Source organism: Aspergillus ibericus, assembly GCF_003184845.1.
Source record: "Aspergillus ibericus CBS 121593 unplaced genomic scaffold BO80scaffold_16, whole genome shotgun sequence".
In the NCBI taxonomy this organism is placed as follows: Eukaryota; Fungi; Ascomycota; class Eurotiomycetes; order Eurotiales; family Aspergillaceae; genus Aspergillus; species Aspergillus ibericus.
Window position 1 is genome coordinate 227994 of NW_020292114.1, and position 15629 is coordinate 243622.

The following is a 15629-nucleotide window of genomic DNA, read 5'->3' on the forward strand; positions in this document are numbered from 1 at the left end:
TTTTTTTTTTTTTTTTTTTTTTTTTTTTTTTTTTTTACTTTTTTTTTTTTTTTTTTTTTTTTTTTTCCTATGCTAATACTAGCAAGTGAAGTAAACACGGCTAAGTCTAAACCCAAACCCAAACCCAAAAACGAACGACTAAACTATTACCGAGTACCACATCCTACCGATAGTATGTCCCTAATCAACCACTCCATACTAAGTAGTATGTACTCCGTAAACGATGCTTATCTATCTACCGACCATGACGTCTATGGAAGATTCATTATTGGATAATACTTTGCAGAAACTTTCTCCGTCCGATCGTCGACCAATCGATGACCTTGAAGTTGGGATCGGGTATCGGGGCCTGCCGATCTCGTGGGTGTGGGGACTAGCACTCCACTTGCATTTAGTTATCTAGTTTCTTTTGGGGTTGACGGTTGGGATTGGGATGTTCTGGAGTCTGGAGTCTGGAGTCTGGACTTTGGGGGTTAGGGTGGAGGTAGAGGGGGTGGTTCGGAGGTGAGCCGCGTTTTTCTCGGGGGGAGGATGTACATTGTAGGATGGGTGGGGATTTTTATTTGGGGTTGGTCTGAGGATTGTTTGGGGGTTTTCTTTGGTTTATTGTCTTTGTACTTGTTGGTATGGTGCTGTGTGAAAAGGAAAGAATGATTATTGATCTATAGAAAAGCTTTGTACATTTACCTATCACCAAACTATGAAATGCTACACTTAAGCCCTAGTGATATAGTACTATGTACTATGTACTACTACTATCATGTACCGACTCGTGGTGATGTGACAGATCACCAAGCCCTGTCAGCACCATGACATCATCCTCCCAACGGATCGGATCGAAATCGGACTCGTACCTTTCCATGTCGTCATAGCTCCTCTGAGTTCCTTGGAACCAACGCCGCGGCTTTTGCCCATCAGTTTTTGCTTTGCTTGTCTGAATGGCGCCCTCCACGCGGGTCGTGCCGATGTGGGGTTCCCAAGCCTTCTGGCGGTGTATTTCTTGGGCTAGTATGGTTCTGAAGGAACCGTACCGAGTTATACCAGTACCGTTGGTACGGGTATGGCGTATGGGATACGACACTACCCGGTGGTATTTTGGTGTTGTGTATATAGAGATTTGATGGATGGGACGACGTCGGGTGTTTGAGATGTCGTATCTAAGGTGTGGGAGATCGCTCGGGTTATTTTGGGTTACATGTAGTATGCAGGGATCTGGCGGATGTCAGATTCTTCAGATGTAATACTACGTTGTACGAGGTATATTATAGTATAGGACAAGATCGATCGTGTGATCGTGATCGAAATCGAATCGATTACTCTCGTCCCTGACGTAGTATAAGACTTTATATATCGATCTCGAGGATTCATTAGCCGGGTAAGGACATCGCCCACGGACCGTGGAGCAGAGGGTTTGTAGGATCGATTCGCTTAAGGTTACCTTGCAACGTGCACACTGCTTAGTGTCTCAGGAACCAGATGAGGGAGCCTGGGAGGAGACTGACTGGATCAGACAATTCGCCACTGAGATCTCCGGGCTCCAGTTGCCGTAGCCGTCGTCGGGAGGGATTGGCCCATCTGAGACATCGCTCGATGGCGTGCAGTGCACCTTATTCCGGATAACCTCGCGGGAAATGGGGCTAGTTGACCGTTGCTGGGGCTGGCTAGCATGCATTTTATGACTTAATCTAGCCTGTTATGTATATTTTCGGAAGATTGTTCCTCGTTAGTACCTGCTGAGGAATACTGAAGCTTTGACTTACTGGCCTGTGCGTAGATATCAAGTAGATATCATCCCACGGCATTTACCGTCAAGCTACCAGCCCTATGTGAATCACCGTGTTGCAGCATACTGCTTAGCGCGGATTGCAGACCAATTGTGCTGGCTGGCACCGGCAAGTGCCTTCCCCTGCTGGTCGCTGGTGCTTGCCCTTGCCCTTGCCGAGTTGGGATATCACCATTGCACTTGCCTAAACGACACCATTCGCCGGGACGACGACCTCTGCCTGCCCACAACACATTTTCTTTCTTCTCCTTGAATTCTCCTCCTTTCTCCTTCTTCTCCTTCTCTTCATCTTCTCTCACTATCCTGCTGAACGCTCGTTCGTCCCGCTTCATCCTCTGCTTCAAAACCCATCTTCAGTCGTTTATCTACCATTCGCTCGTTAGCTACCTTCTTTCTTGAACATCTAGCTTCATCTGATCGCTGAGATGTTGTTCAAACTAAACTCCCTGTTCGTGGTCCTTGTGGCCGTTTGGTTTTCTGCCGTCGTTGGCTATGCCACTGGTAAGTAGATTCAGCTGTTGACAAGTCCGTCCTTCGCTAACGCTTCCAGATCTCGTCGATCATTTCGGCGATGCCCTTGATGAGGAGTACGTCTTGGTGTTTCCTGATGGTAAGTCTCAAATCTCATCAACAAAGACACGTCTGACAGGATCCATGCAGCCAATGACGCGTTCGTCTATGTCAAACCTGGCCTCGTTCCTCGGGACGGTAAGCTGTCGAGCATAACCTGGTCCAATGTAAGTCATGCTGATCAATCTAGTGACTATCATCAAGACCATCTGTGAGACTGAGACTTCGGTGGCTTCTACCTTTTCCACTGTTCCGGTCCCTACCGTCGTGACTGAGACCACTCGGCTTCCCACTGGTGTCCCCACTGGCGTCCAGACTGGGGTTACTGGAAAGTCTCCGGTTGCTTCGGCCACTGCTCCTACTGGACCTGTGGTTACTGTGCAGCCTCCTGTCACCTCGAAGACGGAGGGTGCTCCTGGATCTACTGTGCAGCCCCCCAGCTCGTCTGGAACTCACAGTGCTCCCACTACCGACACTGAAAATTCCACTTCTTCGGTGTCCTCTGGCGAGCAGACTAGCAATCACACAGTTGGCACTCACACCACTGTGTCTGCTGGCTCCACCGCTCCCAGCAGCACTCATACTTCTTCTCCTTCGCCCACCAACAACGCCGCTGGCGGTCATGGTGGTCTGCACTCTGCTTTGCTGGCGTTTATCGCGGCACACCTGGGTTTCTTTATGCTCTGAAGGCTATCGGTGGATGTCTCGGTCCTTTGAATACGCTGTATGCAAAGACCTGGCGACTGCCCTTGTTTCCTTCATTGAAAACCAGGCGTTGTTTCTCTTCATGTCGTTCTGGGATGCACAGCTTGCTCCCCTAATTTCGAACGAATGTTTCTAGTTAAAGCGGCCGGTCACCGCTCAATCTAATCAAGGCCTTACAGACCTTATCAGCGTTGCGTAGTAAATTCTTGCTACCATGGGTATCTCCTAAAGACTAAACATACACCCATCCAGGCGAACTATGGAACGTGTAGAACCTGCCCTCCCCTTTGATAGAATGACAAGCGCTAGATCATTACTGCCCGGACTGATACCTGCGCAACGATTAGTACTAAATGACATTGCGATGCAAAAATACTTACCAACGAGGTCAATTTACAGGAGAAGCAGTCCTGTTCGCTACGTACAGTGACGCAGAGGCGATTGTCGTATCGCCAAAGCTACCGTAATAAACCTAGACAATGGCCCAACGCACAGGAGGGTGTCCTACGCACTCATGCATCCGAATCCCCGATAGCCTCGAGTTCCTTGGCTAGAGCACAGATGCGGCACCCATCGCCAATTCGATCCCTCAGCAACCGAGCAGTCGTCACCTTGGGACCGACCGTGCGGGATGTCGACAGCGACAGTTCATCCAACGTTGGCGTGTGCGTGGGGGAGAATGGTCTCGGAGTCTGAACGGCGGACCGACTGTGTGGGGTACTTGTAGATGAATCCGACGCGTGGATGTGCGATAGGTGGAAGACGTGACCGCAGGCGAAACCGACCAGGATTTCCTTTTCTGTTGGGTGTTCGTCAATATTAGATAGAATACAAGGGGAGGATGAAAATGGAGGCAAGTTGGGGAGGTACCGTTGGCACGGAATGGTCGATGACAGCCGGCGCATTTTCCTGCCTGAGAGGCCGATGAGATTGCGGTGGTGGAGGTTTTCTCCGTGTCGGCGTCGCTTTTTAATTTATCCTTTTCGGGAGCATCGGTGGTGGGCGTGCCGGGGATGGATTTTTCCTCTTCGACAATGTTGAATTTAATGCCGCGGCGTTGGCCTTGTCGGAGGGTGTCCATGCCGACGGCGACTTCGCTTTGGAGGACTTTGGCGGCTCCTTGGCTGATGCTGGCTTGGAGGTCGTGTTCGCGGATCATCCGCGTGAGACCTTCTCGTAAGCCTTCGATTTCTAGTCCGCTGGGAATCCGACGCACGAGTTTGATGGGGTCGATGGATGTGCCGGCTTCGACGAGGAGGCCGTGGATGAAGCGGGGTTTGTCCATGGAGTAGTCGAGGAGGTCTTCCCAGAGGTCGGGCTCGTTCTGGGACTTGGCGAATTGAATGGCTTGGGAGACATCCTTCAGGTCCGAGAGAATCAGGTTGAGGGCTCGTTTGGTTTGACCCGTTTTGGAGAGGAGGTAGATGAGCTCCGGGGTGAAGTGGCGCCCTTCGCAGATGCTCACGGCCATGTCGAACGAGTAGGAGGTGCTGGTTTGGAGGAATTCCATCAGCAGTGGACGGTCGTAGTCGGCGAAGAGCTCCACGGCTGTGTCGGCGAAGTTGTCGACCAACGCCTTGCCTTCATCGGCTGCGAGCTTGCTAGCTGCGTCTCGAATGTGGGCGAAGTGGCCCCGGCGAGGTTTTGCGACACCATGAGGAAGCGATTCGCCGCGCCACAGGGCCCGTATGTAGAAGTAGAGGTATAGAAGCTTGTTGGCGGCTTGTAGTTGGTCGACTACAATTTCAGGCCGGACAATGCCCGTATATGCTTCGCTGACGAGGAGTCTGATGGGTTCCGCGGTGAGCTCTTCGAGTTCGGGGACGGGCGCCGATTTCAGCTGTTCCTTGGACACCCGGATCAAGATGAACGCGGGGATATCGTCCGTGAGCGTATCCAGTAGTCGGTGGTCCTTGATCAGGGCCATCGCCGTGTCTGCGTCTTGGAGGCGGATGTAGCAGTGTAGTGCTTTGCCGTAGTGGCCTCCGGCGAGGTACAGTTTGGCAAGACACTTTGTCAAAACTCGCCAGTCTTCTGTCTCGGGGACCACGGAGTCGTATTGCAGCTGTTCCTCGATTTCCGTCGCAATATTGTTCACATCAAACAGGTCAAAGGGCCAGGAGTCCACGAGCTCGTTGAACTTTGACCGGTTGTGCGCAACATAGTGCCCAAGAACAGTCTCATAGACGTTCGCAGGGAGGCTTGGACGTAAATGAACAGGCATGACGACCGAGATCTCATCCAGCTTGTCATTCTTGATAAAGGTCCAAGCCCAGTGCTCCCATCTGCGTGTGGTATCGATTGCCTTTACGCAAACCTCGGCGGCCTCCTTCCATTTGTCCTCGTCAACGAGCTGCTCTATCCACAACTCGCCAATTCGGCGCCTTTCTTGCTCGGCAGCAGCGGAGGATGCAATGTTCCGACCAGTAGTTGTGATTGAGGACCTACCATCAAGGAAAGATTCGCCAACGCTACTGCTCTGAGATCTCGAGGGGGTCTCTAGAATATGATCGTTCATATCCCCCGCCGATCCCGCCGCTTCCGGGTGCTCCTGAAGAAGCGTCCAGGCTTCCTCGTATCGTTCATGTGCATCTAGCCACGCCAGGCGATCGGTAAGATCCCGTTTCAGGGCAACGACACAGTCATACGGACTGTGGACAAATATTTTAGCCCCTACGCTTCCGGCAATGTCCTGAATCTCTTTCGAATGAGCCTCCTCGTAGGAAAATCTCCGAGAGGCAAAGGTGCTTGGTGCCCGGCTAGATCCCTTGTCACTGCTGGTGGTACTGCGAATGCTGGCGGCTGAGTTGAACAGACGCGCAGGGTAGAGCGTTGCATCCCAAAGTCCATTCCCCAGAGCTTCTAGCGTACCACGTTGCGAGACCGGTGCGTTCGTCTTCCACGGAGGCAGAACACACAAGTGATAGTCCGAGGAAGTCAGAGTTTCGAACCGACTGATTGAAAGGGTATCGGCACTGAGCTCTTCCTTGGTTTCGATATCGATGATCCGCAGCTCCGGCTCCAGGCCCCGTGGCCGGCGGCGCGTTCCCGGACGGCGGCCTCCCAGCTTGCTCCGCTCCTCGGAAACGTCCTCCTCCGCCTCAATGTACGCAAGGACAACCAGAAGGCTAGGTGTGTATAGTGAAATACCAGATATGACGCAATCCGTCCGCAAGATTGTAGAAACCTCAGCGGACCCGATCTTCTGGTCTCGGTTGTTCTTGCTGGGCCTATCTGGGTACACGTCAATGACCCAAACGGTCCCTCCCCAGCCAACTACTAGCTTCTCCACCTTCTCCCGCACAATAGTTGAGTGGGCCGTAGGCGATGTCTCCTTGTTGTCTGGTCCGTCGTCACTATTCAATGCGTTCTCGTCCACCCACTCCGCACGAGCTTTCCAGACGCTCGCCATCTCCTCCCAGCCGGGACGATTGGGGCGATCAATGTGGCTGATCCGCTTCCAGGCAAGCTCGGCCTCCGAAGAATCCAGGTACAGGTTCGACCGCATGATTTTGATACCCTCTTCGTTGACCCAGACAACATACTTCCCCGACAAAGACCACTTGATCGTACTGATAGCGCCCTCTCCGCTATGCAGGATCGTGTCTTTGCCGGTGTTGGCCGCCAGTCCCAGAGACCCGAGCCAACTTGAAGCCGTCGCCGCAGCACCTCCCAATGTTGTAGAATTCGTGCTAACACCCACTCTTCCACCAACTGTGAGGATCAGGTCGCCTGCCCGCCCACCGGACAAGAACGTCTTGTCGCTCTTGTACTCGGGCGAGAGCGCGACAGCCTGAACGGGCCGGCCGAAATTCCGCAAGAGAACATCTTTGGAATCCACAAGAGATGCAACACAGACGTTCCCGTCCATCGAAGATGTAGCAATATAGATCGAGTTGGAAGGGATGGCAGGTAGACTGGCCTGGTGCCCTGGCCGATGCCGACTCCGCAGGCTCGCCGTGCCGGATGAGGGCCTGGCCGGATATTCCTGATCCTCGGGGACTCGACTAAAGTACGGTGGGTTCACAGTGTGGGATGGAGGGGGGAACGGGGACACTGAGATGGAGGTGATGCTAGCGGAGTGTGCATGATACACGCGAAGGGAGCGCAATTGAGGGACGGATAGCACATGCTGCCGGGTGTCAGTTCTCGCGCCATTCAAGCGGCACCGGTGGTACTTACGATGTTTCCATTATGCGAACCGATTATCTAGACCCTGTCTCAGCACTGTGCGCTTCGTGGAATACATGGGTGCCATACCATCTTGTCCCCAGCAGCGAGGAAGGAGCTTGTTGCGTCCCCGTTGCGATACACCGCCCCTAGGTGTTTGGTCAAGTAAGCATACTTGAGCCGGGGTTCCTCCTCCTCTTCCTCGTCATCACCTTCCTCCTCTGCTTCCTCATCGTGATCATCATTGCCGCCACTTCGTCTTCCATTGTGGTGGTGTTCTTCGTCGTCGTCATCGAGCCGGTCGGGCCGATCGCGATGGTTGCTGTGCGGGTATGTACTCCTCTCGACGGCATTGGGGTCGGAGTCGTGGCGGTCCTGAGGGACACTCTCATTTGCCTCTGCCGCGCCAGGCGCGTCCATGGCGAGAGCGGAATCGGAATCAGAGCTCGGGGGATTGGGAGCAGACAATGGGCAGCTTCATGGCACCCACCGGCCAAGCAGGACACAGCTGATGGAGCTTGGGGTCGATAACTGACGCCCGGCAAGTCGGGCGCCCGCCAGGTGGTCGCCGATTCCAGCTAGGCGGTGCTGACTCAGCGCCCCATCTTCTGCAGCTCCGATACATCGGGGGAAATATATTTTCTTGCCCAAACGTGCCTCGTCATGGCATTAGTCCATACTAATGATATCTACGGTTGATTAGGGCCTTTGGTCAATTGTTTCTGTTTCGATTCCCTGCGCCTACGGATTGTGCGACTATGTTCGCCAGACCGCATGCTCTGTCTTTGCGGCATTCGGCCGTTAGGCTCTTCCAACAGCCCCGGAGCCAATATCTTCATGCCTCTCCTCCATTGAGCTATCCTCGACGAAAGGACTTCTTCTCATCCAATGCATACCTTCATCAGAAGCAATCCAGAAATGGCGACGCAGCCGAGGAGGTGTCCCTGGAGACCCAGAAACAGCGGAAAAGAAGCAATCGGTCGCCGGCCGCATCGACGTCATTACGGAGAGTCGCAGTGGAGGCACAACGGTCTAAGGATGGGATTTTGTCCAAAGCCCAGCTCCGAGAGCAGGGGCTCTATCAGACTAAGGTGCCGAGCAAGCCCCGCGACCGTTCATGAGTAGTGGCTAACACTGGATGAGAAGACCGTAACAGCATATGCCGTAGCTGAACAATTCAACATCCGCAAAGTCAGGGAGATCTTGCAGGAAAGAGGCTACGAGCCGGACCCCTACGAAACGGGCCTGTACCCACAAGTTGTCCATGTTCAAGTGCCGTTAGACTCAATCCGCCGCCAGAGCAATCCGAACACCCTGGATCTGTCCCCGAACGAAGTGGGCGATGTGTTTGTCTTCCCATCGGGTACCGTCGTGGCATGGGCATTGCCCGAAGGATTTACTTCCTTTTTGGCAACCAGGACGTTACTACCCGCGGCTGAGGGAGCCCACCTGGATGATTTAGAAACAGAAGACCTCGAATATGTCGAAGATCCTCAACGAGAGAACAGCAGCATCAAAGGCGACACGATCATTCTCGGGACCAAGCCGGGCATTGAAGCGCTCGACTCGCACCTAAATACCCGGCAATCTGTAGATACGGTCCTCACAAAAGTGGCATTCTCGTCGGGACTGGCTCGCAGTACCAAACTAGCTGTTCTCGAGTCCCTGCTATCCAACTACTTTGAGTCTACTAGAGCCATTCCTACGCTTCTATCAAAGGGCTCCCGTCTTCCATTTACGAGGGATTTCATTCTTCGCAAAACGGGCCAGCTGCTCAGTGTACGTGCGCAGCTGAACCTATACTCGGAGCTCACCGATTCTCTGCCTGACATTTTCTGGGATAGTCGTCATGAGCTGGGACTAGAAGGATACTATGAACAGGTAGGAAGAGCGCTTGATGTTGGGATACGCATCAAGCTCCTGAACGAGAAGATGGACTACGCACAGGAGATTGCCAGTGTTCTCCGGGAGAGGCTGAGCGAAACACATGGACTCCGGCTCGAGTGGATTATCATCCTACTCATTGCGGTCGAGGTAGGATTCGAAGTTCTGAGACTCTGGAAGGAGCGCCTCCATGAACAAGAAGCCGAGAGCAAACAAGTTGAGGGGCATTAAATCCTTGAGCGAGGCCGCCATCTCTACTCATGTATATATCGCATTTATGGAGTTTTGAATATGATACCCCAGGCATTGTTCTTTCCGACCAATGAATATCCATGAGTCACGATAAGGGTAGCTTCAGTCGATCCGGGGAATCGTCGATAAGGTGCTTATCGAACCAGTCAGATCACATGCTGCTGAGTCAGGACGGGGCCCGGTCATGGGATGGATGCACGTGCAGCTGCTGTTGGATCGATCATTCGCCTCATTCTTTCTCTTGCCCCTATTGTCTTCCACTTCTCTCGCAATTGATGCTCTGGGAACTCTCTGCACTCACATTTCCCTCATATTCCCTACTTTGTTGCTGAGCAACAGCAACAAGCCCAGCCACCTGCCCCATGTACGATATCGGTAGCACTAGTGCTATCGGGTCCACCGCCAGCTCCATGAGGGACCGACTACTCCAAGGTATTCCAGGACCGCAACAGGTTCTGAAAGCCATAACGGGCACATTGGGTGTCTCTTCGCTCTCAGCGTCAGATCACTCATCGTCCGAGACGACTTTCCGGCAATGTCCCGGGACCGAAGTGAGCTGTAAAGCCAATTATCATGGCCAAGATACATGCTGCTTCAACTACCCGGGTGGACAGATGTTGCAGACCCAATTCTGGGATGCTGATCCGGCCATTGGACCGGCTGACTCCTGGACGATTCATGGACTCTGGTAAGGTTCAAGTCTTTTCTCTTCCACCAGACAAACCCCATTTGATATGTCTTTGCCACCCCGGGACTGACACCGCTTCCCCGCATTATAGGCCAGACCACTGCAACGGCGGCTTCGATCAGTACTGCGACTCCAAAAGACGGTACAGCAATATTTCGTTGATCCTGGTCGACTCCGGCCGGGGTGATTTACTGGACTACATGAGCGACTTCTGGAAGGACTTCAGGGGCGATGATGCGAATCTCTGGGAACATGAGTGGAACAAACACGGCACTTGTGTCAGTACCCTGGAGACTCACTGCTACGCCGACTACTACCCGCAACAAGAGGTGGTAGACTACTTCGACCGGACAGTCGATCTCTTCCGAACCCTGCCTACTTACGAGGTTAGCCACCATCCACACTCTCGAAACAACAAGCCTAACTGTCCTCCAGACCCTCGCCAAAGCTGGCATCACCCCCTCCTACACGCAAACCTACACCCGCGATGCGATTGAGGATGCTCTGTCCAAAGCTCACGGTGCCGAGGTCACCATCCGGTGCCGACACCAGGCTCTCAACGAAGTCTGGTACTACTTCAACGTCGCCGGTGCACTGCAGACAGGGAAATTCGTGCCATCTGACCCAGGTTCGTCAAGCGACCATACCCCTCCTCATCCCACTCCAATTAACCCACTATAACAGATGGCCAAATATCCAACTGCCCCCGCAGCGGCATCCACTACATCCCCAAAACGCCCCGCAACGGTCACGAGCCCACCAAGACGTCCCGCGGACCAGCCGAGCCGACCTCTCCGGGCGTGCCCTTTGCCGGAAAAGGCAACCTCATGATCTCGACCCTAGGCCAGAAACGAGGCTGCATCATCAGTCGCGGCGCGTGGTTCAGCTCGGGAACCTGTGCAACCTTTACGGCCAACAAGGCCTCTGGTTTGTTACCTCCGCACCACTCCCCTATCCCACAGACATCAGATAGCCATATATTAACAGTCCGCTTCCGTACAGATGACACCATCACCCTGAAATCCAGCAAGGGAGAATGCGGCTTCTCTCATGATGTCTTCACCTGCGGTGGTTACATCAAATCTCCTACGGAGTTTACTGTGAGCCCCCTCCCTTATTCATAGAACCTACATAGGCACCTCCACCCACAAAGAAAGCGTATCTAACCCCATCCAGGTCGAAGACGGCATGCTCGCCTACAACGGCAACACAACCTTCTTCGCAGACAAAGCGCCCAAAGGCCCAACCAAGAGCAAGATCTTCGCGACAGAAGAGGATCATCCTCTCGAGCTATCCATCACCTGGAGGGAGGCCTAATCGTCCTCCTCCCCGTTCTCGGATATCATCCTCACTGATTTATACACGCATAGTAGAACCAGCCCTGTTTTCATATCTTTATCACATATAGAGTGTATTACATGCATGCATTTGCTTGACTTACTGCTTACGACATACTACTAACCACATTGGACACTGCACTGTCAGCTACACATATCAGATATAACCATCTATACACACAAGAAGAATAGAATACCATTCCGTCCAAGGATACTTGAATTGTAGGACGAGTCCATATCTATCGCTAAGCTAAAGTACAGGCACAGGCGAGGCCATGCGACCACCAAGGCAGAAGAAGTGAAAGAAGAAGAGGAAAAAGAAGTAAATGCAAGCGTAAGTATCTGAAAAACAGAGACAAAAGTATTAAGTAAATTCGTAACATGTAACGAGCGTAACGGACGAATAAAACATCCCAATACCAAGCCAAGATACGTAAGTCATAGGACAGAAGATGATGAGTCCATTGATACAATATCGGCAGCAAGCAAAGCAAAGTAAGTCAAAGCAGTAACGTGAAAATCATAACAAGGGCGTTATAAGTAAGCAGCAATCAGATAACATGATCAATCAAAAAGTCATGAATAACAAAACATAAAGAACGGATGAACCTGTAGAACTCCGTGAAAATTCAAAAAATCCACAGATCCCAAAAGCGGTTGCAAATTGTTTGGTGGTCGTACATGGGTGTCATTGAAAAGCATGAAAAACACAGAAATATCAGATCAGATGCAGGAGGATGAAGAAGAAGTCAATGCCCGAAAACTCATCAAAAAGTTTCATCAAAAAACATTCTTTTTGGTGTGTGTTGTCGTTGTTGTCATCACACAGGTGGCTCATTTGCAGTGAATAATTTCAAAGTCGTTGATCGTAGAAAAAAAAGAAGAGGAAGGAGAAGAAGAAATTGTACATAGTTTCGTGTCGTGGCTATTTTTGAGAAGAAAAAAAGGAAAATCATTTCGCGTCTTATATGCATGGGTCCAGTCATCCAGTCCTAAATCGTAAAGAGTCTTATTGCACATTGGGCCGGTAGCCTAGAGTCGTTGCGTCGTCACATCGCCGTCGTTGGATTTTTCATGTTCGCTTTTTTGGTCATGTCGTTACAGCACCTCCAGTTCGTTATCGTTGTCGTTTCAGTCCATGAAGAATTCTTTAGTCATGACATCCGAGGGGGGCTCGTCCACTTGGAATTGAAAGAAGAAGTCGTCGCCCATGGTGGGGCCAGAGCAAAAGGGCTTTGTGGGGAAAAGATCGATTCCAGTTTCGAAAGACGCAGTGTTCACATAGTCGGGGAAGGCAGCCATATCGGGGTCAGCAAGATCGCCGAACTCGGGCTTTCCGAATCCCGCCGTCGATCCCTGGCTGATGAAGATATCGAGATCAGAGCCGTTGGATGATTCGGACAAGGTAGGGCCGGCGTGTGGGGAAGACATGGAATGGCTGGCTGTGCCAGACGCATCCGTGTACGGGCAGGTATCCGGATCGGACATGTAGGGTAGACTCGAGTCCGTGATCATCTTATCAAGGGACCGCTTTGCAGGTGAGGAAGGCAACATCTCGTCCTCCGAGCTGGGGGTGATGGATCGGCGGTCTCGAGAAGGCGATGGCTTGATCCCAACGCTATATCCGGGAGATGCAGGAGGCGTGTATGTGAAAACCTCGGGGGGCAACGAGTAGTTGGGGTTGTTGAAGACTGGCATCTCTTCCGCCGGACTCGAGCCATGAAGACTCATATTCTCGAAGACTTCTGATGGAGGCGTGTTGCGGGAGGATTCGGATATGGAGGAGTCAAAGGACGTCTTCTCGGCAATCCTCTGGCGCGTTCTCGTCGCCTTCTCTTGTCTTTCGTCCATCTCGGGTCGGTGCTTCTTTGGACGGCCCCGTTTGGTAGTCTTGCGCACAATGCCCTTGTAGCCGCCGATGCACATCCCGCGCTGCCGGTGTCGAGTCAAGGCGTCATGTCTCGCAAACACGTTTCCACATAGGCACTCGTAAGGCTTGTCGCCGGTGTGGATCTTGGCATGACGCTTGAGATCATGACCCCGAACAAAGCATTTGTTGCAATGGTCGCACTTGTACTGGCGATCGCCCAAATGAGTCTGCACATGGGATTTGATGTTCTCTTTTCTTCCGAACCGGCGCTCGCAGCCGGGGTGCAGGCACACCCACTTCCCATCCTCAGGGTCTGGACCGTGAATATACGACGCAATCTCGTCAATAGTGACACCGGTTTCTTTAATTGATGCCTGAACGCGAGCGTCGAGATTGAGGCTGTCGATATTGGCGACCCGCGGAGAAAGCTTAGGCTTGGCGGACGTGCTAGGCGTCTCACTGGGGGACTTCTTGTGATGCGGACGGTTGGGGGTGGCGGGATAGATGGGCACTTTCGGTGTCTTTGCGCTACCATCCTCTGGACAAGGCATAGCGGCCAACTCTGGAGATGACATAAAGGAGGACGATGCTGAGGACGAGGTATACTGGCTTTGTGACAGACTCTCCGATTTAGGAACTTCAAAACTGGAACCCTGCTCATAGTTAAAGGTATCAAAATTATTCACTTCAAATGAGGCTGTGTTCGGGGGAGAGGGCACATCAAACTTCTGCTGCGTGAAAGTAGTTCCAGCCACGCCTTGGAGAGACTTCGCTCGCTGCATATACGACGACTGAGCTGATCCGGACATCGTGTTGTTCTGGTCCTTGGTGGGGGTTGGCTGAATGTCCGCGCCGTAATGAACAAGGCCCACGGTCTGCTTGAACGGAGTTGTTGCTGGTGTAATGGGGACATAGTCTGCCACTGATCAGTGTCGTAGATCTAATAGAGCCAACGGTTATGAACTTACGTGTGTTGCCATGCTTGGGCGTATGCGGGTGCTGGGATGGGGTGGCGTCCGACTGCACCGATAATTTTCTTACATCAGAAACAATATGGTTGGTTGGGTGAGGAAATGTCGCCGCGACGTTGTTCTGTTGGTAGAGATCCCAAGCTCCGGTGTCGATATGTGGTTGCTGCATCAGGTTGAAATGCATACCCATGTGCGGAACGCTGAGGTTCTCCTTAGGAAATCCCGCATTCAAATAAGCCATGTTCGATTGACTGTCCTGGCCATTGCGACGGTCCAAGGTGTGCAATTCTTCCGGGCTGAATGTTTGGCACTCGGGCATCACGGGCATGGGGGCTGACTGCTGAGGAAACGGCGGTTGGGCGACACAGAGATAACGTTGGTGTTGACTTTCCCCAAGCATATGGGAAGGGTGCTGCGGTACTGTTGGGTTAGTATGAATGGTACCATCTTGCATGGATTGCGATCGTTGAACGCGCAAAGATCTGTTGTCAAAGCTCTGGCCTCGGCGATGGGCATGATACCGATGCATCGCTTGCGCCGGAAGGCTGGGGGCTTTCACGGCATCAAGGGCGGACGGCGTCGAGATCTGCCGCCGGTGTTGTCGATGTCGCTCATGAAGGTTGTTATGCGCCGTGGACAGCATGACGGGCGGAAAGGCTCTGGGAGCACTTGTCGCAAGGTGTGCTTGACCGACGGATTGACAGACCTCTTGGTTGGATCTGGAGAATTTAAAGGTGTAAGCTTCCTGCACAACCCCTGCGCCAGTCGCATTCAGCGACGATGTACCAACCTCACGCAATGCTAGCCACACGGCTGGGCCGACAAGATGGTAACGAAACCGCCCTGCAATGGTGTCAGTCGGTGAACTATTGCCCCAAAACACTCACGCTAGGAAAGGTTAGGGAGGACGAAGAAAAAAGAGCAAAAGCAATGCAGGAGTCAAAAGGTTAACGCAGTCTCTGCGCTAGATCTATGCAAAGGAAGTAATGCGACGTCTAATCTAGATGCTGAGACGCAAAAGAAGACGCAATCGAAGCCTTAGAAGCTTCCTGCGCGCGGGTGAAGAATTGAAACTCCTGCTTCGATGGGGAGGAAGACGGGAAGGCAAGACAATGGGAGTCTTCGGTATTTAGAGGTGGGAACCAGGGAAAGGTGGATGGAGATGATGAAGCTATCCCGATCTACCGCCCACGGTTCAGATCAACAATGGCGGCGTTGGCCTAGCAACGCGGCCCGGCTGAGGCGTCAGGACAACCAGCGCCCCTTGGCATGGAGCCCGGCGATTTGGCCAGCGCCGTGTGGATCGCGCCCTGGTTCCAGCACGGAGCATTAGCAGCCAGCAGCAACCAGTGGTCCAAACGCAATTAAGGCTTGCGATCCCGCAGGTTAGTCGTCCCCT

General features: G+C 52.6%; 5 protein-coding genes across 5 annotated transcripts; 3 read left to right on the forward strand and 2 right to left on the reverse strand.

The window, feature by feature from the left end:
* The first annotated feature begins 1832 nt into the window (after positions 1-1832).
* Positions 1833-3172, forward strand: BO80DRAFT_424490 (uncharacterized protein). The gene is made up of 4 exons (XM_025719301.1): positions 1833-2284; positions 2334-2393; positions 2444-2491; positions 2544-3172. Exons 1-4 carry the CDS (start codon positions 2209-2211, stop codon positions 3038-3040), a joined length of 681 nt encoding a protein of 226 aa, XP_025575987.1. The 5' UTR covers positions 1833-2208; the 3' UTR covers positions 3041-3172.
* Positions 3173-3209: 37 nt separating this feature from the next.
* On the reverse strand, positions 3210-7745 carry BO80DRAFT_464209 (CLH domain-containing protein). The gene is made up of 5 exons (XM_025722638.1): positions 7319-7745; positions 7241-7267; positions 3929-7190; positions 3439-3857; positions 3210-3390 (listed from the first exon to the last, which is right to left on the reverse strand). Exons 1-4 carry the CDS (start codon positions 7646-7648, stop codon positions 3571-3573), a joined length of 3906 nt encoding a protein of 1301 aa, XP_025575988.1. The 5' UTR covers positions 7649-7745; the 3' UTR covers positions 3210-3390; positions 3439-3570.
* A 138-nt stretch (positions 7746-7883) lies between these two features.
* On the forward strand, positions 7884-9415 carry BO80DRAFT_380395 (RMD1 family protein). The gene is made up of 2 exons (XM_025716800.1): positions 7884-8319; positions 8375-9415. The coding sequence occupies exons 1-2, from the start codon at positions 7987-7989 to the stop codon at positions 9341-9343; spliced, it is 1302 nt and encodes a 433-aa protein (XP_025575989.1). The 5' UTR covers positions 7884-7986; the 3' UTR covers positions 9344-9415.
* A 193-nt stretch (positions 9416-9608) lies between these two features.
* BO80DRAFT_424493 (T2 family ribonuclease) lies at positions 9609-11599 on the forward strand. Its single transcript, XM_025719302.1, has 6 exons — positions 9609-10052; positions 10144-10438; positions 10488-10680; positions 10737-10979; positions 11055-11152; positions 11229-11599. The coding sequence occupies exons 1-6, from the start codon at positions 9727-9729 to the stop codon at positions 11367-11369; spliced, it is 1296 nt and encodes a 431-aa protein (XP_025575990.1). The 5' UTR covers positions 9609-9726; the 3' UTR covers positions 11370-11599.
* A 921-nt stretch (positions 11600-12520) lies between these two features.
* On the reverse strand, positions 12521-14873 carry ace2 (putative C2H2 transcription factor (Swi5); the record flags this gene model as incomplete). Its single annotated transcript, XM_025715680.1, has 2 exons — positions 12521-14175; positions 14228-14873. 2 exons carry the CDS (start codon positions 14871-14873, stop codon positions 12521-12523), a joined length of 2301 nt encoding a protein of 766 aa, XP_025575991.1.
* Between the last annotated feature and the right edge of the window lie 756 nt (positions 14874-15629).